General features: G+C 50.6%; 1 protein-coding gene across 1 annotated transcript in view; it reads left to right on the plus strand.

The window, feature by feature from the left end:
• The window catches only part of coro1ca (coronin, actin binding protein, 1Ca), a 56,288-nt gene extending 38,235 nt beyond the window's left edge, over positions 1-18,053 (plus strand). The window contains exons 3-11 of the mRNA XM_061260453.1: positions 6,208-6,330; positions 8,886-9,015; positions 10,706-10,887; positions 11,387-11,506; positions 12,507-12,611; positions 13,421-13,566; positions 14,195-14,252; positions 14,575-14,817; positions 16,874-18,053. Of these exons, the coding sequence (XP_061116437.1) occupies positions 6,208-6,330; positions 8,886-9,015; positions 10,706-10,887; positions 11,387-11,506; positions 12,507-12,611; positions 13,421-13,566; positions 14,195-14,252; positions 14,575-14,817; positions 16,874-16,993 (1,227 nt within the window). The 3' untranslated portion in view covers positions 16,994-18,053. The remainder of the gene's footprint in view (positions 1-6,207; positions 6,331-8,885; positions 9,016-10,705; positions 10,888-11,386; positions 11,507-12,506; positions 12,612-13,420; positions 13,567-14,194; positions 14,253-14,574; positions 14,818-16,873) is intronic.
• The last annotated feature ends 4,410 nt before the right edge of the window (positions 18,054-22,463 follow it).

Here is a 22,463-nt window from a genome sequence, read left to right on the forward strand (position 1 = left end):
CACACGCGCTCGAGTGGGGCGGTTCCTCCCAGCCTGGTTTCATCAGGACCGGCTCGTATCGATCCCGGGCCTCCTGAGGGAGTCGGGGGGTCGCCTGACTGCGCTCAAATTACTGCGTCTCGGCTCGACAAACCTGAACCTTTCAGCGTCTATCCTGGGGTTCAGCTGCCTTTACTTAGTATTCAGTTAACATTGTATTCTCAAATCCATGTGCTGCTCGAAGCACGGTATTCTCAGGCTCAGACTGTTTGCTTGATATTATGCAATTGTGTGTGACCCCTGCGTCGTCTCTGGGCAGGCCTAAACCTTGATGTGTTCATTTTACTTCTGCAAGCCCCTCTGGCAGCCTGTAGCCTAGTGGTTAAGGTACATGACTGGGATCCGCAAGGTCGGTGGTTCGATCCCCGGTGTAGCCATGATAAGATCAGCACAGCCGTTGGGCCCTTGAGCAAGGCCCTTAACCCTGCATTGCTCCAGGGGAGGATTGTCCCCTTCTTAGTCTAATGAACTGTAAGTTGCTTTGGATAAAAACAGTAGCTAAATAGTATGTATTGTAGTGGATAATCGTGTATGCTTAATGTGAATGTAGTGCAGTTCCAGGCTTTGTTTATGTCGGTCATGGAGATGCTAAACCTCTCTCTCTCTTTCCATCTGTGTGCTTATATGTACGTGCACAAGTGTGTGGTGTCCTTTACGTGGGCACCCCTAGTGGAAGCCAGGTTCACGCGCCAAATCTGTCCCCCGGTTGGTCCCCCCGGCTGGTCCCCTGCAGTAGAAGTCCCGCTTGGCCACGCCCTCCCCAGCACATTTTTAACGCCGTCTGCGGCAGCTAGTTAAGTCGATAGCTCATTAGCCGGTTGCCTGGCGCCACAGTGACTTCAAAGCTGCGCTGGTTTGCCGTCGAGCTGGTTCGTTAGTGACGTTAGTCTCTTAATTACCCGGCCCACTGGCGCCCTCCCTCTTCGTACGGCTCGGTGTTGGAGAAACGGTGGGAATACATGGATTCCAGACAAGGATGTTGTGAAGCCTTCCCAAAAGCCAGCCCTTTAAAATAATAAAATAAAATGAATGACTATAATAGTTGTTAGAATCAAATGATGGCATCGCGTAGTGGTTAAGGTACATGACTGGGACACACAAGGTCGGTGGTTCGATCCCCGCTGTAGTCACAATTAGATCCACACAGCCGTTGGGCCCTTGAGCAAGACCCTTAACCCTGCATTGCTCCAGGAGAGGATTGTCTCCTGCTTAGTCTGATCAACTGTATGTCGCTCTGGATAAGAGTGTCTGCCAAATGGCATTAATGTAAGGTAATGTAACATGAGAATGTTCTGGAAGGCATCCGTAATCCTGTCGACGGGTTAGCAGCCTGTCCGGGCTCTCCATGGTCCCTCGCACAGCGATGACTGTTTTTTGCCACCGGGGTGTTCCCCTTTCCACCCCCGCCACCCCCTCCCAACCCCCCTCCCCAAACGCATCGCCCCGGCTGTCAGATTTCATTCCCTCAGCCCTGCCGGGGCCGGCCTTGTTTTGATGGTCGACCCTGGGGTTTAACTGTGCGCGCTCGGGGCAAGCGGAGGTGGGAGAAGGTGATAAATTCAACACCCCCCCCCCCCCCCCTTCCCCCCCCTTCCCCCCCCATCTCACCCCCGCAGGTGTGGAATGTGGTACAGTCCGGTATGGCCAGTGCACTGAGTGTCACGTGTGGGCCCCGCCCCGAGTGATGGCCCTCGACAGGAACACAAACCCCCTCTGACCCATGCCCCACTTTCCACAGGGTTGGGGTCCAGATGCTACACACAGCTGACTTACCTTTTTTTTTTTTTTTTTTTTTTTTTTTGGACATGACATGACATGAACTCATATCCCTCTGGGGACCTGTGTGTAAACGTGCAGGTTCTGTGGGGACCGCCTTGCCCTTATTCCTGTTTTAACCGTCTGACGACTGTTGGGCTGTAGGTGTAGGTGCAGGTGCAGGTGTGTGTTAGGGTGCCGCTGGTGTAATTCTTTGGGAGATAAGAGACTTGGGAGGAGAGCTGTGTTGTAAGCAGCAGTGTGGAGCCTGTGCATGTCTTCCAGATCATCTGTCACAATCTGTGATGGTTCGTTCTGTAGGTGCGTGTTTCAACATGGCAGCGGGTGTTTGTTAGGGCTGCACGGCATTTCTACATACGTGTGTACGTGTGTACGTGTGTACGTGTGTACGTGTATGTGCGTGGAACCCATCTGTGCTGCAGACTTGTCTCAGCCCTGTTCCTCACCTGCTGTTTCCCCTGAAACTCTCCACAATAAATAAACAACAGACCGCCACTCAAAAGGGCATAATCAGCATTATTTAACACGCAATTTACCCAGTTTTCCATAGTTTAACACTTTAACACTTTAACAATTTTGCATGTACATTTTCGTTTGAACTTCTGCGGCCATGTTGTTTCAGTTGAGTGCGGAGGACTCACAGTGACAGGACATTTTTATTGGCTACGAGTTCACTCAGGCATGTTAAACCCACCCCTAGGCGCCGTGCAGTCTCTGAGTTAGCCTCGCATCTTTAGCCTAGCCGTAGCGCTAATCTGGCCATAGCCTCGCTGTAGCGCTAATCTAGCCATAGCCTCGCTGTAGCGCTAATCTAGCCATAGCCTAGCCGTAGCGCTAATCTAGCCATAGCCTAGCCGTAGCACTAATCTAGCCATAGCGTAGCTGTAGCGCTAATCTAGCCATAGCCTAGCTGTAGTACTAATCTAGCCATAGCGTAGCTGTAGCGCTAATCTAGCCATAGCCTAGCCGTAGTGCTAAGCTAGTAGCTAGTAGAGGTGACTGAGGCTTCTCTCTGGGTCTCCTGGGCCTCGCCCCGGCCCTGCAGGTAGCAGGCCTGGTCCCGGCGGTGTGTCCCTCTGCTCGGGATCCTTTCCCTGCTCCGGGACATCCTGCTCCTGGGGCCACGCACACCCCGTCAAACAGGAAGCTGCTGCTGGAATCTGGGCCATGCTCTTGGGGCCGTGCCAGGTTTTTTTTTTTTTTTTTTTCTCCCCTCTCCTCTTCTTCTCTGCCATTGTCTCTCTCACACGTATGTACACATGCACGCACAATCTCACGCTCTCTCTCTCTCTCTCTCTCTCTCTCTCTCTCTCTCTCTCTCTCTCTCTCTCTCTCACTCGCGCACGCGCACGCGCACACGCACACGCACACGCACACGCACACACACACACACACAGAGCAGCAGTGTAACCTTACCTGCCCTGAAAACCTGTCTGACTGGACAGCCTGACTGAAATTCCACCTGTAACAGTGTGGGATTGGGACTAGCAGCTAGCCTCCTGCTATTGGAAAGAGAGTCTGTCTGTGGGTACCTGCGTGTGCGTGTGCCTGTGAGTGTGTGTTGCATGCTGGCCTCGGGCAGTGAGAGAGTCTAACCCGTAGTGTCTTGGCGACCGTCGATAATGTAGAACAAAATCAACATGAACCTGCCCCAAAAAAATGGTCACCAAGCAACCGTGACGTGGGCCGTTTGAACTCCTGCGCTCACAGAACGGTCTGTGACCCGTCTTGTTTATGAAACATTTTTTTTTTTAACAATGAGCATAAAACTCTCGGGATGTTTTGAGTCATTTCCTTTACGGCCAGCCGTCTGAGGAAGCCGCACAAAGGGCGCCAGTGTGAGGGAAAACCGTGTCCGCGTCGTTTAGCGGGAAACGGAGGGACGAAGCGCTAAAACAAAGGAACAATTTCGCTGCAGAAATCCCGGGTCTCCGTTCTGACCGTGTGAGTCATGCATGCGTCGCCCAGAAAGACGTAATTACGGGCAGGCCTCTCACGCAGCCTCCCCCAGACTGCTCATCCTCTCTGTTTCCGACGACGCCGCCGGGAAATGATTGAGAACGGTTTGGGGGGGGAATCTCTGGCGATGAGCGGTGACGTACAGGAACGCCTTTTTCAGCGTGAGGGCGCTGTCCCCACACCGCTGTCCCCACACCGCTGTCCCCACACCGCTGTCCTTCGCGGAGACGGCGCCTGGGCTTGTTCCTCTGCCGCGGATGCGTTTGACCTTTTCTGCTTCCGAAACGAGTGCGGCCTGTGGCCCCGAACCTCTCAGCCGTTGCGCGGTTTTAAGCCGTGTGTCATCTGCACTCGGTGCCAGGGGGGGGAAGGAAGAGTTGATGCATTAGGCCAGGGCTGCACCCCAGCTTCTGGAGGGACGGGGGGGGGGGGGGGGGGTCTCCTGGCCTGAACCAGGGCCATGTTCAGGCATCACTGTGGCACAGTGGTTTGCGCTGTGGCCTCACAGGAAGGCGGTTCTGGGTTGGAGTCCGGCCTGGATCCTCTTTGCTTGGTGGTTTTGCGTGTGCTCCCCGTGTTCACAGGGGTTCCTCCCACAGCCGGGAACATGTACCCCAGCTTCACATTAAAGTGAGCCTCCCTGGCCGACTCTGGTGCTTCTACAGACAGTTGTATTAACGCGTGTTGACTTTGAAAAGGCCTGACTGCTGGAGCCCCCGGTGCGTTTTACGGACGCCGGCCTGTGATTGGGGTCGGGCTCGGGGGGGGGCCGGGGTGGGGGTGGGTACCTCGGTTATAAATCAGGGGCTGGAACTCTTTCCATTACGGGCTTAATGTGATGACTGCCTCCCCCCCCCCCAAGACCCTGCAGCCGTTACCCAGGCAACTGTGTGGGTGACTGCTTGACAGGGGTGTCACGAGAGGTTCTGCGGGTGATGAGCTGGTTGTTAAATTTTACCGCTATATCAAAACGGCTTTCCCCAGTATAACGGCACAGGGAAGTTTACACGCAAGTTTGTTGTACGAACGTTTCTTACGCGGGGTTCAACCCTCAAACCGCCATTGTACATGAAAGTGCGTTCAAGAGCAATATGGCTGGTGCGCGCGTGTTTAGTTGCGCGGCTGTGGGCGGTGAATAACTTCTCACAGGACAGCCGTCGCGCTCTCGATCAGGGGGGCGTGGACATTCCCGGCTGACGTCACGCCGAGGGCCCTGAATCGGCTGATTGATTTGCCGGAACAAAGGAGGAGTGGGCGTGCCCGGCCTGCCGGCTCTCGTTCCCCCTCCAAGGCGGCCGAGGGGCACCTGACTTTTGTGCGGGGTCAGAGGTCGCGAACCGGCCTCCAGCAGGCTGATGTCATCAGGAAGCCGGCCGATTGGGCGGACGGGGCCCTCCTTTGTTCCAGACCCTTGTGTGTCAAAGGAGCGGAAAAGAGCCGGCGGTTATTTCTTTATGTGTGGCGGAGTGAGGGGTTGTGTAAGGACCTGCTCTGCACATCCGTGTTATTTTTACATTTATAAAAGGTGTAAGTTTAAAGATCTCCAGGGGTTTCACGGACAAAAACAAAATCCTCAATGTTTTGACATTTCAACTGGAGAAGTCCTCACTTTCCACACATGCACACGCGCACACGCACGCACGCACGCACGCACGCACGCACGCACGCACGCACACAGTGTACACGAAACACCATCCTCAGGGCTAGTCTGTACTCGGCAGGCCTGTTCTGGCCTCTCTGGAGACTGCGCTCCAGGTCTTGCGGGTTATTCCAGCTCACGCACTGAAGCTCCCTCCTCCTCCAGCCCCCGTGCTGTAAATCACGCCCCTCCCTCGTAGGGTCCGTGTCCTCCACGTCAGAGGGCCCGCTCCTCTGTAGCTCCCGCCGTGGCCCTTGACCCCTGGCACACCGTGGAGGAGAGCACCGGGGGCTACTCCTCGTGGAAGCGGCCATTTTGTCTGTAGCTCCTTCCCCAGATCTTCTTTTTGTGTTTTATTTATTTATTAGTTTTTTGTTTCAGTGGCTCCTCCCTCTGCCTCACATATGCTCTTACTGCGGCGGTTTGAATACGGAACAGGTTGAATGATGGGAAACTCCCTGCTGCTGGGCGGCGGGGATAAGGGTGGGTGTGGGTGTGGGTGGGGTGGGGGGTTGCAGGGTAATGGAGGAAGAGGAAGTTTTTGCAGCTGTCCCCGTGTGTCTGTCTGCCTGTCCCACACACTGCCGCCTCCGCTCCCTGAACTGGGGCTCTGGGGTTCAATGAGCGTCACGCTGTGAACGGGGCTGTGTGTGTTACACACAGGTGCGTGTGCGTGTGCGTGTGCGTGTGCGTGTGCGTGTGCGTGTGCGTGTGCGTGGTTCAGACGGGCAGTTCCCTAACCTCTCTCCCTCTCTCTCCCTCTCTCCCTCTCTCTCCCCCTCTCTCTCTCACAGTCGGGCCGCATCGACAAAGCCTACCCGACCGTGTGCGGTCACACGGGCCCCGTCCTGGACATCGAGTGGTGCCCGCACAACGACCAGGTCATCGCCAGCGGGTCTGAGGACTGCACTGTGATGGTATGATATCTCTCCCTCTCTCTCCCTCCCTCTCTCTCTCTACCTCTCTCTCCCTCTCTCTCCCTCCCTCTCTCTCCCTCTCTCTCCCTCCCTCTCTCTCTACCTCTCTCCCCCTCTCCCTCTCTCTCTACCTCTCTCTCTCTCTCCCTCCCTCTCTCTCCCTCCCTCTCTCTCTCTCTCTCTCTCTCTCTCTACCTCTCTCTACCTCTCCCTCCCTCTCTCTCCCTCTCTCCCCCTCTCCCGCTCAATCGCTCCTCTCCCTCCCTCTCTCCCTCTCTCTCCCTCTCTCTCTCCCGCTCAATCGCGCCTCTCTCTCCCCCTCTCCCTCTCATTTGCTCTCTCTCCCTTCCTCTCTCTCCTTCCCTCCCTCTCCTCCTCTCTCCTTCCCTCCCTCTCTCCTCCTCTCTCCCTCCCTCTCTCCCCCCCTCACACTCGTTGCCCTCAGATCGGTTTTGACTACATATCTGAAATGCACATTCTTTCACCGCTGATGACATGTGAACACACGCCGGCACATTCCTGAGCATTTGCAGTGAAGCAACTTCTGTACGTTGCAAAAAAAAAAACATTACGAAACCCCCCCTGAACACTTCGCAATCCTGGCGACAGTCCGCACTCACCTTAAAACTATCAGTCATCTGCAGAGATTTAGTCTGGTTTCAAAGGGATAAAACATTTAAAGTAATCACAGTAAAATGTAAACATTCGGTTGTTTGGTCACGTAAGCGGGCCTCTTGGGCAGATTCTCCGCCTTCGTTCCCTGTGGCCACTGTGGGAGCGTTCTCCGAAAATTACTCCTCGATCCGGATGCACGCGTCCATCGCAGTGCATTCAGATACCTCCAGAATTCCCCCTGACCCATGCGCCCTCTCATAGCAGTGAGTGTTTGGTATTGGTAGCGATATTGATCCAGTGTCGGTAGCGCTATTGATACGGTATTGGTTACGGTATAGCGATATTGATGATGGCGATACTGATTGCAATAGTGATGATTGCAGTTTTGGAAATGGTATTGACGATGGCGGTGTTGATATCGATGTTGATGGCGGTGTTGATAACGCGGAGGTGCTCTGTCTCCACCAGGCCAGCGTGAACCCATCTCACCCTGGGACCACAGCCCCCCCTCTGTCCCCCTGGAACCCGCAGCGGGGGCTGATTAATCGCTCTTAAAACTCTCGAGTTCATTCAGTTGTGACTCATGCAGTTGCCTCCTTATTTGGTTCTATAAAACACAGCAGCGAGTGAGTCACCTTTCAGACCCCCTTCCATTCCCTCTGCTATCTGAGTGCTCGCCCCCCGGGGAAGCCATCAGTCCGAGGGACGGCCCTCCCGCGCGTCCTGGAGACGTGTCATTGGTCAAGGCCCGAGGATGAATGAGTGAGTGTAGCGTGTAGCGTGCAGCATGTAGCATGTAGCGTGTCGCGCTAACGCACTAACGGCGCTGTACACGCTACACTCCAGCCTGCGTGACTCCAGGAGCAGGTCAGACTGCAGCGCAGACACCACCCGTCTGCACGCAGACACGCACGCGCAGACACGCACGCGCAGACACGCACGCGCAGACACGCACGCGCAGACACGCACGCGCAGACACGCACGCGCACACATATGCACACACCCACACACAAGGGCTTGCACACACACACACACACACACACACAAGGGCTTGCGCACACACACACACACACACACACAAGGGCTTGCACACACACACACACGCACACACACTCACACACACCCACACCCTCCGTGGAGTCATTCTGGCTGTCAGGAGAATGAATGGTGCAGAACTTGTGGGGCTCTTAAAAGATGACAGCGTGAGTGATGGCGCCGCTCCTCACAGTAATTTCGGTGAGAGGCCGTTTCCCCCGCGCACGGCGCTGGAGCTCCCAGCTTCCCCCGCGCACGGCGCTGGAGCTCCCAGCTTCCCCCGGTGCGGCGGGAACGAGTCGCGCCGTCTCGCCGGGCTTCCCGAAGCGCGCCGGTGTGGAACGCTGAGGCCTCTCCGAGGCCGCGCTGCCTCCCTCCTGGCCCGGGCGGAGCTCAGTCCTAGTTTCCTAGTTTCTGCCAGACCCAAAAAAAAAAAAAGGAAAAAGGAAAAGGAAAAGAATTGCGCCATCAAGAATTCAGCGTCACCGAGGTCTCGGCTCTCTCTCTCAGCGCCATCTTGTGGCGTCGGGTGGCAAGTGCAGCCTGCTAAACTGTTTCTGGCACGCAGCTCCCCGATACCAGCCCTGTATGAAATTGTAATATTGGTGTTGCAATACCACATGTAGGGAACATTAGCTGCAGGGTTATTTTGCTGTGTTGTGGCTGAGCCTCCGTGTGCGGTGTTGTGCTGTAGATTAGCCTTTAGCCTCTGTGCTGTGCCTGGGTTAGCCTCCCTATGCTGTGTGCAGTGATTCAGCCTGTGCGTGTGACTGCTTGTGTGGGCTGTCATTTGTGCGATTGTGTTGAGGTTTATCCTCGCACAAGCCTGGCCTCACGTGTGATCTGCGTCGCCTCGCCCCGCTCCGTGGCGGCCGGTCTTTCTCACGGTGTCTCTGCTCCCGCAGGTATGGCAGATCCCCGAAAACGGGCTGGTGGGGCCCCTGGCCGACCCCGTGGTGGTCCTGGAGGGGCACTCCAAGAGGGTCGGCATCGTCGCCTGGCACCCCACGGCCCGCAACGTCCTGCTCAGCGCCGGTGGGTAACGCCGAACCCGAAAATAAACTTTAACAACCGCTGTGTGCTCATTTAACACCTGTCTCCTGTGCTTCATATAGCTTCTGCATCTGCTGGTTTGGGTCTTGCAAATTGCTAGTATATTGCAAATCGCATTGCAGCGTTGTCACGCCAACGACGTGTGTCTGTTTCTGGAACATTCCAGCTAGCTAGCAAAATAATCTTTAAATGTTATGTTGAATTGTGCATGATTTGTAATAATTTTCTTCTTGGCGCACAAGGTGTACGGTGGTGTACAGGTAGTCAGGCTTTACTCTACTTTTATCCCACTGCTCTTTTCACACCTTACTGTTGTTGCTTTCGTCTGCAAATTCAGCTTTTCCTGTGTGTGGTGACACGAAGGTGTGAAGTATTCTATAAAAGTAGCATCCTCGCTTTTCTAGTGTACAGGAAACTCCGAGTGATCGAAGGTGATTGACTGAGTAATGTCTCTGGTTGTGACTTGTGAAGGTCAGCTTCTTTACATTACACTAGCTGTTTAGCTGAGGCCTTTTATCCACAGTAACTTACGGTTGATTAGACTAAGCAGGGGCCAACCCCATGTGGGGGTTAAGGGCCTTGCTCAAGTTGCCCGACCACTGCACCGATCTCTGCTGGGGCTTGAGTCCCCAGCCGTCCAGCTCCAGGTCCAGCACCGTAGCCACTTTCCACGTCACCGAGAGCGCAGGTCTGTGGCCAGTTCCAGGCCGTCGCCGGCTTGGTGCGTTGTGGCTTCTCCCTCCGCGGCTCGTGTGTTTGAGAGACCTGAGGTCGCCCTCCGAACGGTGCCCAGCTGCAGGGGAAAGACCCTTCGCCAAGAGCTGGGAGCTAAAACGGGCCCATAGTTTAGTCTCTCCTCACCAAACCCGATTATCCTGTCTGCACGACGGTCTTCTCTTTCCGTTCAGTGATGGCTTTCCTCGGACGTTTTGGGTTTTGGCTCCCTTCATTCTCCAGAATGAGTACTCAACATGTGTGCTACAGGTCTTCCTGGAAAAATTAACTTTTTTTTTGATTCAGTTGAATTCATTTTGTATGACGCTTTGATGCTTTGATGAAAATTTGGCAGAAGCCAGACCTGAACCCCCAAAAGCCAAAAATCTCCACTGTGGGGGAGCAAAACCATAACGGTTGTGAGAAAAAACTCCCGAAAAGGAAGAAAGCTCAGGAGGAACCCGGCTACAGGGGGGGGGGGGCGCCTGGCCCCCGCTGGCCGGTCGGGGCATTATGGATGGTGAGCGTAATCTAATGAGGCACCTATTCGTCTGGCGTTGAGGTTTATTGCTCAAGTGCAGCAGACCGTGTGTTACAGAGAGGGCTGGGGTGGAATTAGAGTGGAGTTTCATAACCTGGCGTGGGCGAGCCTTCGACCCCTCCTGTCTGCATGGCTGATTACTCATCATATTGATGCATCCCATAATGATCTGGGGCTGCAGCCTGGCCTCCTGCTCATGCCTCATAATCGCCTGCTGGGAGTGAGCGTCGCCATGGTGATCGGGTGGGCCTGGCCCACAGCGCCCTGGAGCTGCCCTTCTGTACCGTCAACCTGCCCCCTGGATCAACCCGCCATACCGTCTGACTGCCCCACCATACCATTTAACTGCCCCACCATACCATTTAACTGCACCACCGTACCTAACGCGGCCCTCCCCTGGCTCTCTCCCCCTCCCAGGCTGCGATAACCAGATCATCGTCTGGAACGTGGGCACCGGGGAGGCCATGATCAACCTGGAGGACATGCACCCCGACGTCATCTACAGCGTGAGCTGGAACCGCAGCGGCAGCCTCATCTGCACCGCCTGCAAGGACAAGAAGATCCGCGTCATCGACCCGCGCAAGGAGGAGATCATCGCTGTGAGTGACTGTTACTGTTGTGACCTGTTATTTTAGTTACTGCCGCCTTCCTGTCAGCTTGAACCAGGCTGGCCATTCTCCTCTGACCTCTCATTAACAAGGCAGTTAATAAACATTGCCGCAGTAATGCCTGTTGGTGTTTGTAGTTAGTGATGCTGCTATATGTAGTTCGTAGTATACAGTCGTAATGCTGTTATATGTAGTTCTTAGTGGTAATGATGTTAGTGTATGTAGTTTGTAGTGTACAGAAGTAGTGCTGGTGTGTATATAGTTAATTGTGGCAGTAATGCTGGTATGTAGTTTGTAGTGGCAGTGATGTTGGTATGTGTCATCCTTCGTGGCAGTAATGCTGGGATATGTAGTTTCTTAGTGGCAGTCATGCTGGTATGTGTAGTCCTTCGTTGCAGTAATGCTGGTTTGTGTAGTTCTTAGTGGCAGTAATGCTGGGATTTGTAGTTCCCAGTGTGGTTAATGTGGCCGTGACCTCTCTGACCTACAGGAGAAGGACAAGGCCCACGACGGGGCGCGGCCGATGAGGGCCATCTTCCTGGCCGACGGAAACGTCTTCACCACCGGATTCAGCCGCATGAGCGAGCGGCAACTGGCCCTCTGGAACCCGGTGAGGGCCCCCCCCTCCCCCCCCAAACTACGCACACGCACACACCAACACGCACACGCACACACCAACACGCACACGCACACACCAACACGCACACACCAACACGCACACGCACACGCACACACCCACACGCACACGCACACACCAATACCCACACACACTCACACACACGCACACACATACAGCTATTCACTGAGGTGAACACTTGGACACACACGCACACACACATATAGCTATTCACTGCCGTACACACTCACAAACACACATACATGTACATGCATGTCCAAAGAGGTTTCATTATAACGGAATCAATATAAATCAATACATGAATGTATTTTGTGTGGTTCTTGTTGCTATATTAAAATCTTCATGTAAAAAATTTTTATAATAATAATATTTTGACTGTAAACAACTGTGGTTCACTGACTTGGCTCCTTTCAACAAACCAAGTAGAGGAAGTACAGTTACAGTATGCAATTTCTGCCCAGCTTGAAATGGTAAAACACTGGGATGAGATAATGGTTATACCAAGAGTGTAAATGACAGCTCAGCGATATCTATTTTACACAAATATTATTGGTGTGTGTTCGACTAGTCGGGTCTGAAATGTGAATCATAGGCTGCGTCCCGAATTGCATCCTTGGCATACTACTCATATGTTTCGATGAAAATCAGCCCGAAATGAGTAGTATGTGGTTTTCGGACGCGTCGGTAGGCTAGGAGCTGTGTGAACGCACATCGCTCCTCTCCTGGATAGGCGCTCTGTTAGTAGGCCTGTCTCTCAGGCTGAGTCTCTCACAGAAGAATGCCCAGGCTGATCTGTCCTCAGATTTCAGATTAAAAGCACATTTCATGTCCCGGGGCTTCCTGACGTATTTGTCCTTGTGTTGGTATTCCCCGAGTAATCCGCGTCTGAAAGGATGTTGAAACGAAGCCCCCCTGCGGGGCGGGGGTTTGATTACGGAGTCATTTATTTTGTTTTGTTTTCTTTTATTCGCAGCAATGCATGGATGAGGCCATCTCCGTACACGAGATGGACACCAGCAACGGCGTTCTGCTCCCCTTCTACGACCCCGACACCAGCGTGGTGTACCTGTGCGGGAAGGTGAGTCGGGTCACCTGTGCACTGCTGCATGGGGCTCTCCGTCCTCACGCACCTGGGCTGGGTTTTACCTGCGCCAATCGGCATCCCCCAAAGACAGACGTTTCTGTCTGAGACGACAGTTTGTGTGAATGCTTGCTTTCTTTTTTTTGGCTGTTTTTAAACTCTAGGAACCAGTCTAAGAACCAGAGCTCAGGCCACATATTCGTAGCATTAAGTATCACAGGTAAAAAAATAGAAAAGAGATAATATCTCATGCATTCGTGCTAACGTGCTAATAACAAACTAGGATTAAGGTTTTTAGGCCATTGTCCAGTTTTGTGGATTTGTTTTGGGATTTGTTTGACATGAACTTGACTGTTCTCTGTAAGTCTCGGGGGAAGACAGTGGAATTTGATGTGTAAAGAAACAGTATTTATCTAAATAAACTGGGGGTCCTTGGTCAGCACTCTGTTCTGAGGGCACAGTGTCCCCTCTGTGGAGACCCCACCGGCTAAATCTCTCTGTCTCTGTCTCTGTCTCTGTCTCTGTCTCTGTCTCTGTCTCTGTCTCTGTCTCTGTCTCTGTCTCTGTCTCTGTCTCTCTCTCTCTCTCTCTCTCTCTCTCTGTCTGTCTCTCTGTCTCTCTGCCTCTCTCTCTCTCTCTCTCTCTCTCTCTCTCTCTCTCTCTCTCTCTCTCTCTCTCTCTCTCTCTGTCTCTCTGTCTGTCTCTCTGTCTCTGTCTCTGTCTCTGTCTCTGTCTCTGTCTCTGTCTCTGTCTCTGTCTCTCTCTCTCTCTCTCTCTCTCTCTCTCTGTCTCTCTCTCTCATCCAGGGCGACAGCAGCATCCGTTACTTCGAGATCACGGACGAGGCGCCCTTCGTGCATTACCTCAACACCTTCACCACCAAGGAGCCGCAGAGGGGTATGGGGTACATGCCCAAGAGGGGGCTCGATGTCAACAAGTGTGAGATCGCCAGGTGAGTGCGCGGAACGTCCGACCGCACACGCGCACACGCTCACACACACACACACACACACACACACACACACACACACACACACACACACACACACACACACACACACACACACACACACACACACACACACTCACACACACTGACGCTCTTAGAGATGCCCTGCTCACACCTTCATTTGGCTTTCTTTGATTCTGTCCACTAACCACTGGGGGGCGCCGTTAAACTTAAAACTGTGACTTGATTTGGCATTGGTGGGTTCTGTCCACTAGAGCGTGCTATAAACCCATTTCTAAGCTTGACTTGTTGGAGTTCTGGTGTATTTAGAACGGGCCTGCGTAACTGCAATCCTGGAGAGACTGCTGTGTATATGCTGGTTTTCATTCATTTTTCTCTATTTTCAATTCTCTCTCTCTTCAGTTTTCAGTTTAGTTATTTTTTATTGAGAACACAATTTGCTGTTCAATCCTGAAACAGATCTAGCCCCTAGTTTAGAGGTCTCTGGACTTTCTTACAAAAGGCTGAGTAAGGCTTCACAAATGACACGTTCCCGAATTAAATAATTACATTTTAGTAGTATATATATGGGAAATGCAGCCGTCTATGTGCATGTTTGTTGTTTTTGCAGGTTTTATAAACTGCATGAGAGAAAGTGTGAGCCGATCATCATGACTGTACCAAGAAAGGTAAGCCCCGCATATTTACTGGACACTAGGGGGCGCCATTCTGAAATATTTATCTCAAACTGTAAACTAGCTGCCGGGTGGTATGGCAGGTCATGATTGCAATTAAATCAAGTTTGAAATATGAAATTATATTTACAAGAGTTATGAAATTTGTTGTTGTTGTTTTTTAGCAGTTTGTACAAGAGCACCCTTTTCCAGGTCTAGTTCTGGCTCTAAATTGGCCTACCATCATTCTCCCCTGTGTTCACCAATTGTGGCCCAAGTCTATGAATGGCAGACGTGTTTTTTTGGGGTGTGACCGGGTCCCCCTGTCCCCCCGCAGTCGGACCTGTTCCAGGACGACCTGTACCCCGACACGGCGGGCCCGGACCCCGCCCTGGAGGCGGAGGACTGGTTCGACGGGAAGAACGGCGAGCCCATCCTCATCTCGCTGAAGAACGGCTACATCCCCAGCAAGAACCGCGACCTGAAGGTGGTGAAGAGGAACGTCCTGGAGAACCGGCCGGCCAAGAACGCGGAGAACACCGGCCCCGCCCACAAGACGGCCTCGCCCACCCCGTCTATAGTGAGTGGGGCCGCGCCGGCCCACAATGCACCGCTGCCGTCTGCGGCTCACTCCCGACACGAGCTGATCCTCCTGTGAACTGCCGTTTATCGGGATAACTGCCGTTTATTGGGATAACTGCCGTTTATCGGGATAACTGCCGTTTATCGGGATAACTGCCGTTTATTGGGATAACTGCCGTTTATTGGGATAACTGCCGTCTATTGGGATAACTGCTGTCTATCGGGATAACTGCTGTCTATCGGGATAACTGCTGTTTATCGGGATAACTGCTGTTTATCGGGATAACTGCTGTTTATCGGGATGACTGCTGTTTATTGGGATAACTGCCGTTTATTGGGATAACTGCCGTTTATTGGGATAACTGCCGTTTATCGGGATAACTGCTGTTTATTGGGATAACTGCTGGAAGATGGGAGACCAGAGCCCGTCTAAGATAGGAACTGGTGTAGAAAATAAAAAAAATGAGGAAATTTTAAGTTAGTACTTATATCTGGGCAATATTTAAAGTCTCCGGAAATGACTTGTATTTGCCACTTATTGTAGGTGTGACAGATGTCACTTCCTCTTCATAGGAAAGACAATTTTAGAGAATTTGTCATTAATGGTATTCTGATGTCAGCGCAGTGCCTGGATCTGTAGGCGTAGCATTGCTGCGCGCTGCTACGTTAGTTTCTAAATTTGGCCCCCACCCCAGCCGGGCCGTTACCCACAGCGGCTGGGCGGGGCGGTCTCCCCTGCCCCAGCTTGACCACAACACAGAGGCCCCCTCCGTCCCCACGCTGGGGCCAACACCACCCTTCATCTGGGGCTGTAGCCCCTGTAATCTCCCCGTGTTTCTGACGTTTGGGCCAGCAGTGCAGACCAGCTTTCTGTCTGGCAGCTCGGCCGTTGTTATCAGAGGAACCTTGAACGGTTCCTCTACGCTCCAAAAACAAATACTGTTTTCACACCCCCTAGTAAAGGTTGGCCTGATTTAGAGGGTGCACACAGCACTGGCTGCATTTTGAACAACTATTCTATTTCGTTATGAACAACGTAGACCGGTTTCGATATGAATAAAGAACGAACACTGAGAATATGAGGAACCTGATGATGTGATGATAGTTATTCATCTTAATTTGTATTTATTGTTTTTATTGATGATATATGTGAAACTTTTTGTCCTGCTATTTTGACTCCTTTGAAAAAAGAGATCTATAGTCTCGATGGGAATCCTCCTGGTTAAATAAAAGGTTCAATTAAAAATGAAATAAAATCAGTGGCTCATTTTGAGCTCCTACAGCATATTCCGAAGCATTAACATTCAGTGTCCAAGAGGTCTTTAATCCTATGGAATATGACTGGGCTTAGTAAAAACATTATTGAGGAAAAATAAAGTGGTTATTGGGTTGGAAAAAAAAGTAAAAATGGCCCAGCCAAACTGCATTGAGCAGCATGGGTGTCTGGCCTCCACTGGCTTCCTATTGCCGCACGCATCCGATTCCAGGCCCTAGTGTTGGCATTTCAGGCTGCTAAGGGGACTGCCCCACCTTACATACAATCCCTGATCACTCCCTACTCCCCAGCTAGACCACTCCGGTCTGCCAGCTCTGGTCGCCTTACGGTTCCCTCTCTACGTGCACCTGGCGGTCGAGCTGCACGTTCACGCCTGTTTTCCGTTCTGGTTCCTCAGTGGTGGAATGACTTGCCTACCACTGTCAGGACAGCAGAATCCCTCCCCCTATTTCGACGCAGACTCAAAACACACCTTTTCAAACTCTACCTTAGTCCTACCTCCTGATTTCTCCCGCCCACCCTTTCTGATATCCCTACCCTTGTCTAACCCCCAAAAAAAGAAAGAAAAATTAGCACTTATGATGACGACTATATGTTTAGAACAGCATTCCATGTGTATTTTCCTAGTTATCGATGTGATGCTTTGACTTGTGGTAGAACCTATGCACTTGTAAGTCGCTTTGGATTAAAAGCGTCTGCCAAATGACAAAAATGTAAATGTAAATGTAGTCCCTACTGCCGTTCAGGCCCTCAGTCTCTCCCCGTATTTTTCCTCTAGAAAAACGAAGCCAAGCTGGATGAGATCCTGAAAGAAGTCAAATCCCTCAAGGACCTCGTCAGCTGTCAGGAGAAGCGAATCACCAAACTAGAAGAGCAAATGTCCAAGATTGCCATCTAAGGACCGCCTCCCCAGCACCTCCCCCCCCCCCCCCCCCCCACCATTCAGGACGTTCCATTGGCTGGGAGGTGGGCGGGGCCCGTCACTGCCAACCTTGACGACAGCCTTCCGCCTGAGACCCGCCTGGCAACAGTCCCAAACAACATTCCAAGATTAACTTTTCCTTATCCTGCCCCCCCACCACCCACCCCCACCCCCCCAAAACCCCCGCCAAACAAACCCCTGAAGCACCACCCATTAAAACACACGGAGAAAGTGAGAAAGAAATGGCAAACTCTTACAATTAATATTCCAGCTTTTTATTGAGAGAAATCATACTTTTTAAATAAGTGGCAATTAAACTTTTTTCTTTTTTTTTCGCAAACCTTTTTTTTTTTTTGTGGGAAAAGTCTTAACTTTTTCTTTTTCTTTTTAAAATTGTGACCAAGAAATTTTCAACATGAACAGTTTGTATTTACTGTGGTATACCCAAATGTTTTATATGTAGTTATCAGTATTGCATTTTTCCCTTACCTTCTTGTTGCCAAATTTTAAAGGAGTTTTGTTTACACACATCTCCTTGACAGTATTTTACTTTTTTTTTCTTTTTTCTTTTTTTTTCCTGATGCAAAATATAAGGGACAATGCAATAGAATGGTAATGTAAAGGAGGGGGAATATTTCAATCTATTACTGTACAAATGTATCGATGGGAAACAATACTCATTTTGAGACCAACCTACTAAAAGGAGTGTTTGTTCACTGAATGGGAAGGAAATTATTCTGATATTAAATAGTTATTTTCGCTGCCATGTCCGTTTGGGTTTCCATTTTACCCGCTCTGGAGGTATTGAGGCTCTGTGGAAGTTTTTTGGTCTTTTTCTGCTGTAAATGTTTTTGCAAATCTGGTAGTTTCCCCTCTGGCTGTCCTGAAGGTCTTTGTGAGGGCGGTCTCTCCAAGCGGTCTCTCTTTAGTGAGAGAGCCTGCCTCTCCTCAAAGCCTTCTGACCCCAGGGTTTGCATGCAATAAAGATTTTACTCGCTCAAAAAAAGTTCTCTCCACAATAAATCTCTTAAAAGACCTTGTAATCTCTCTCTCGAACCCGTTTGTCTATTCTTCTGTCTCTCTCTTGCCCTCTTGACATGTTTTTTTAAAAATAATTTTCGATTCCATCTGAATTTGTAGCAGAGATGCGATGTTCCTGGTGTTTGTCGACACTTCCTGACACATCTGAATATGCATCCTTTGCTGATGGAAGATTGTCAATGGCAGTTGCCTTTTTGACTTGGCATGAGATTTTCCCTTTTGAGAAACAATGGTCAATATAAAATGTTAGGCCACTTCTTCACCCTGGTACATGATTGTAGCATAAAATTTTAGATTTTACTGATCCTTTGTTTTTCACTTGCCATGTTAATTAGGGTGTGTATGCCCACAATGATTATTAAAATTATTTGAGAGACCAAGGGCCGGATTTGCAGACACAGATTCAGTCTAGTCCAAGACTAAATTCAATGTTGAATTCAAATTCTCCATACAAAACACAATTTAGTCCAGGACTAAGCTTAATCTGTGTTCATGAAACCAGCCCCAGACTTCTTCTTCAGCTCTTGAACTTTGAGAACTTTCCTGGAGTCCTTTAAGTGATTCTGAACCGATTAACTCCTCGCCTGTTGTGTGGCTAACCTGTCTTTTTCAGAAATCAGACCTGCCCTGGATTTTTACTCGTGTTCATAGACTAGTTTTCATGAACAAAAAGCTGATGGGTGAGGATTTTGGGATGGTGGGTTTGTATGTGGTTCTGAAGGTCCTGGCTGGGTTTTGGACATGCACTCCTATCAGACAGATTTCATTGTTTTCTCTCTCTCCTCTATCACCTCTTCCATTTTGTCCATAACTCCGTGTTGGTCACGGAGTTGACGCACAGTGGACCTGAGAAGCTCTCAAATGTCCACAACAGAAAAGTCATAGTACCAAGTTGAGGTGCACACATGGGATATAACTTGAATAAATGTTGTGTTCTCCAAATGTGTATCTGCATGTTGTGTAGTCTGACGCTCAGCTGGGATGCAAAAATTGGAACTGAGGTCAGTCAAGGGCCCTCCCTTTGATTTCGTTGAGTCATCTTTCTTTCCCGTGGTGGGAGTCTGATTGCCGATCCGCTCCTCCAGGGCCTGAGAAGAACCTGCTGAATGGAGAGCAGTGAGCCCAAGGCCCACATTGGCTCCGCATAGTGTCTGCATCTGGCTGTGGCACATGGGAGGGCAACTCTCACCGGAGCTCAGCCGCCGTTCGGCTGGTGCGTCCTGGGTTTTAGTGTCGTCCCGGACACTCTGTCCAAACATACCCTACTTAAAAGCAGGGGGGTTTCAAAGCCGTGCCCTACGTGTTGGAGATGGTGGAGGTGTTCTGAGGTGAAGGGGTTTCGCCTCTGTTTCTCGGTCTGTTGTCAGGAGTTTGATCGAGAGCGGGAAGGCATCGATGTGGGTGAGGGGTGTGGCATGGGCCTCAGCTTCTACAACAACATTGGGCTTGGGCGTGGACCTGTTTATGTCTTGCAGTGAAGCCGTTCTGTTTTCCTCTGTTGATTTCTTTTGGTTAACACGAGTCTTTCTTGCTGAACAGTTTTCTCTCTCTCTCTCCCCCCCCCCCCCCCCCTTCCTCTTCTTCAGACTTTCACCTTCTGGTCCAGACGTTTTACACTCGCGCTCTTAAATGTGCTAGGAGCACTTTCTTTTCCCCCGCCCACTCACGGTGACAAAAGACCTCTTCAGCTTGTCGAAATGTCAATGTTTTCAATTCGGGAATGAGGCGAGGAACTGAAAGATCTCTAAAGAGGAGGCGCTCAGTGCTTTTTGATGTTCAGCCAAACTGCAACAATTGCTCTGTTGTCCTTTTTTTTTTTTTTTTTTTTTTACTCCATTTGGAGTGGCTTTCAATTCTAGCCTTTTAAAGAGGGTCTTTTCACAGCTGGAGAGGCTGGGGAGTGCCATAAGGAGATGTTTTGCCTAAATGAATCGCAAATGTAGGGGTGACACGGTAGCCGGGTTCGGTTCTTGCAGGCTGCAGTTTGAATGACCGAACAAGTGGACGGACGATTGCCACCCCCCCCCCCCCCCGAGACACGATCTGGAGACGTTCCCCATGCACCTGCGGCTACAACGCAGTACCTGCGGTGTACCTGCAACTATGACCAATCAACGATGCCGATGGGGCTTCCAAATTTACAGATCGGCTCTCTCGTGTCCCAGCGTGTCCTATGTAGGGGGGGGGCCCGTGCCTCTCTTGTGCCTCATTAGGCCTGGTGGGCGGGGGCCCCCGTGGTGGACGTGAGGGGGGGGGGGGAGCATTAGAAGGACGTTTGACGCATGTGATCTTATATAAAGGACAAGGATGTTGTTTAGCGCTATGAACATAACCCTGTGTGGGTTTCTGTGGAGTTGGTGGTCTGAGTAGGTATTTTTTTTATTTACGTGTTTGTGTGAGGGAGAGAGAGGAGTCGTGCGAGTGGAAGGGTACCGCGGATCCCGAAATCCATTGCGATGATTAAATTTAACGTGATCTGCATACGAAGCATTGCCTGGAAGGTATTTGCTTCCAAATGGAACCCCGCCGCTTCACCCCCGAACTGGAGGCAAGACGGCTGGTCACCCCTGCAGTACGCCCCGGGAGAGGAAGTGACATGCTAATAATCTTCAGAATTATGTCAGGAACGCTCCAGGTTTGCGTGGAGCACATCTGGACACTAAGAATATCCGCAGCCTGACTGATGTCTATGAGAGGCCCGAGGCCTGTCCAAGCTAATTTGGGTCGATGGCCTCCCGCTAACCGGCTATCGCTCAGAGCTCCCTTTGTGCTACTGGCGTCCTCGGCAGACAGGAGGGGATTTTGGGCGTTCGATGCGTTGCGCTGCCCTGTAGCATCATTCTCCGTTGTCATCGCCATGCCTCATTCATAGGCAAAATATGAAATTGTAGATTTTTTCCCTCTCTTTTTTTTTTTGGGTCAGGAGTTTCCCTTCGTGTGTTTTTTTTTTTTCTTCTTTTTTCTCTTCTCATTTGTCTGCATGTCCTGTTCTTGCTGTCGAGTGCTTGTCAGAACAGAACCGCCAGTTTCACAGTTATTAAAGAAAAGAGTCATTCAATCTTCTCAAGATGACTTGTACAGCGTACCTGTTTTGTTTTGTTTTTTTTCCTGCTTCAAGTATCAAAGAAACTCGATAATCAGAATAAAATATTGAGTTAAAAAAAAAATTAAGTGGCTGTATTTTTTTTTTAATAGTGTGTGCATGTCAGTACTGGTCGGGGGAATGTACATCACACGCAACTCCAGGCAAGCTCTAGGAGGATCATCATTGCTATTAGAGTGTCCCTGAATTGTCATTAATAATCTCAGATTCAGATTCTTTTAATACACAATAGTTCCCATTTCATCGCTCATCTATTTAAAGCCTCCTGGGATGTGGACCGATCCCTGCAGTTAAACGCAAGCCCTGCGGCCTGTGTGCACCACGGTTCCCCCCACTGGGGGATTTCTTTGGGGGCTTTGCATTTTCGTTCGGTTTTCATACAGTGCCGGGCTTATCTGCTGGCGGTCGGAAGGTACATTAAAGTCTTGAGTCAGACCGATGCTCCATCAATGCTGTTTTCTTTCCTCCCCCAAGATGGTGAGTGGTCTCAGTGTTTCCACTGACTACAAACACAAGATGTTTCACTCGGGACGAGTTTCTCACAGAGGTGTGATCTATTGCGATAGATGTTGTCGGCTGGAGTCTTGCAGCATACTTCCTGTGTGCTGCTGTTTGTGCCCAGCCCTGGCCTTTGGCCGTTTTACGTTTAAAAGCCACAAAGACATTATGAACAGACGAGTAAGCTGAGGAGGAAGAGTGGTCTATATCACGGTTTGAGCCTCCTCCCATGATTAGTCATCGACAGGAATAGGAAGTGGTGGTTTCGTGGCGGTGGCTCAAATTTCCGTTCACCCCGCTACCAAGAAAAACGAGTTCTGTTGGCCTGTTTTCACGCCTTATATCTGGCAATTATTATGCAATTATTGAACAAAATTAGCTTTCCCGCTAAAAGGAAATGATGGAAGGCATGGTTTAATTAATTAAAATAAATTTTTTCCTTGAATTCGTCATTGTTATACAATCCCCCACCCTCCTCCCCCAGAAAGTGTCTGTTTTATATTGTAGGTGCGACTCCTGAGCAATCCAAATGTGTTCTTGAAGATACAGTGGAGTCCACTAGTGAAAATGTTTTTATTTTGCATTCTTCTCTGTTAATTACTAAATTATCAGCATAACAATTTGAGTGAACAACTGAATCTTTGAAAAAAATTAGATGAATTTCAGAATTTCTTAGTATTTGATATGTCCACCTTTTGCTTTAATGCCAACGTGCACTCAAGCTGGCAATGTTCCAAAGGACAGTCAGTCTCCCCATAAATGTTCAGTGGGGTTGAGGTCAGGTGAGTGTGGACCATACAGCAC

The sequence above is a fragment of the Conger conger genome, chromosome 11, assembly GCF_963514075.1.
Source record: "Conger conger chromosome 11, fConCon1.1, whole genome shotgun sequence".
NCBI lineage: Eukaryota > Metazoa > Chordata > Actinopteri > Anguilliformes > Congridae > Conger > Conger conger.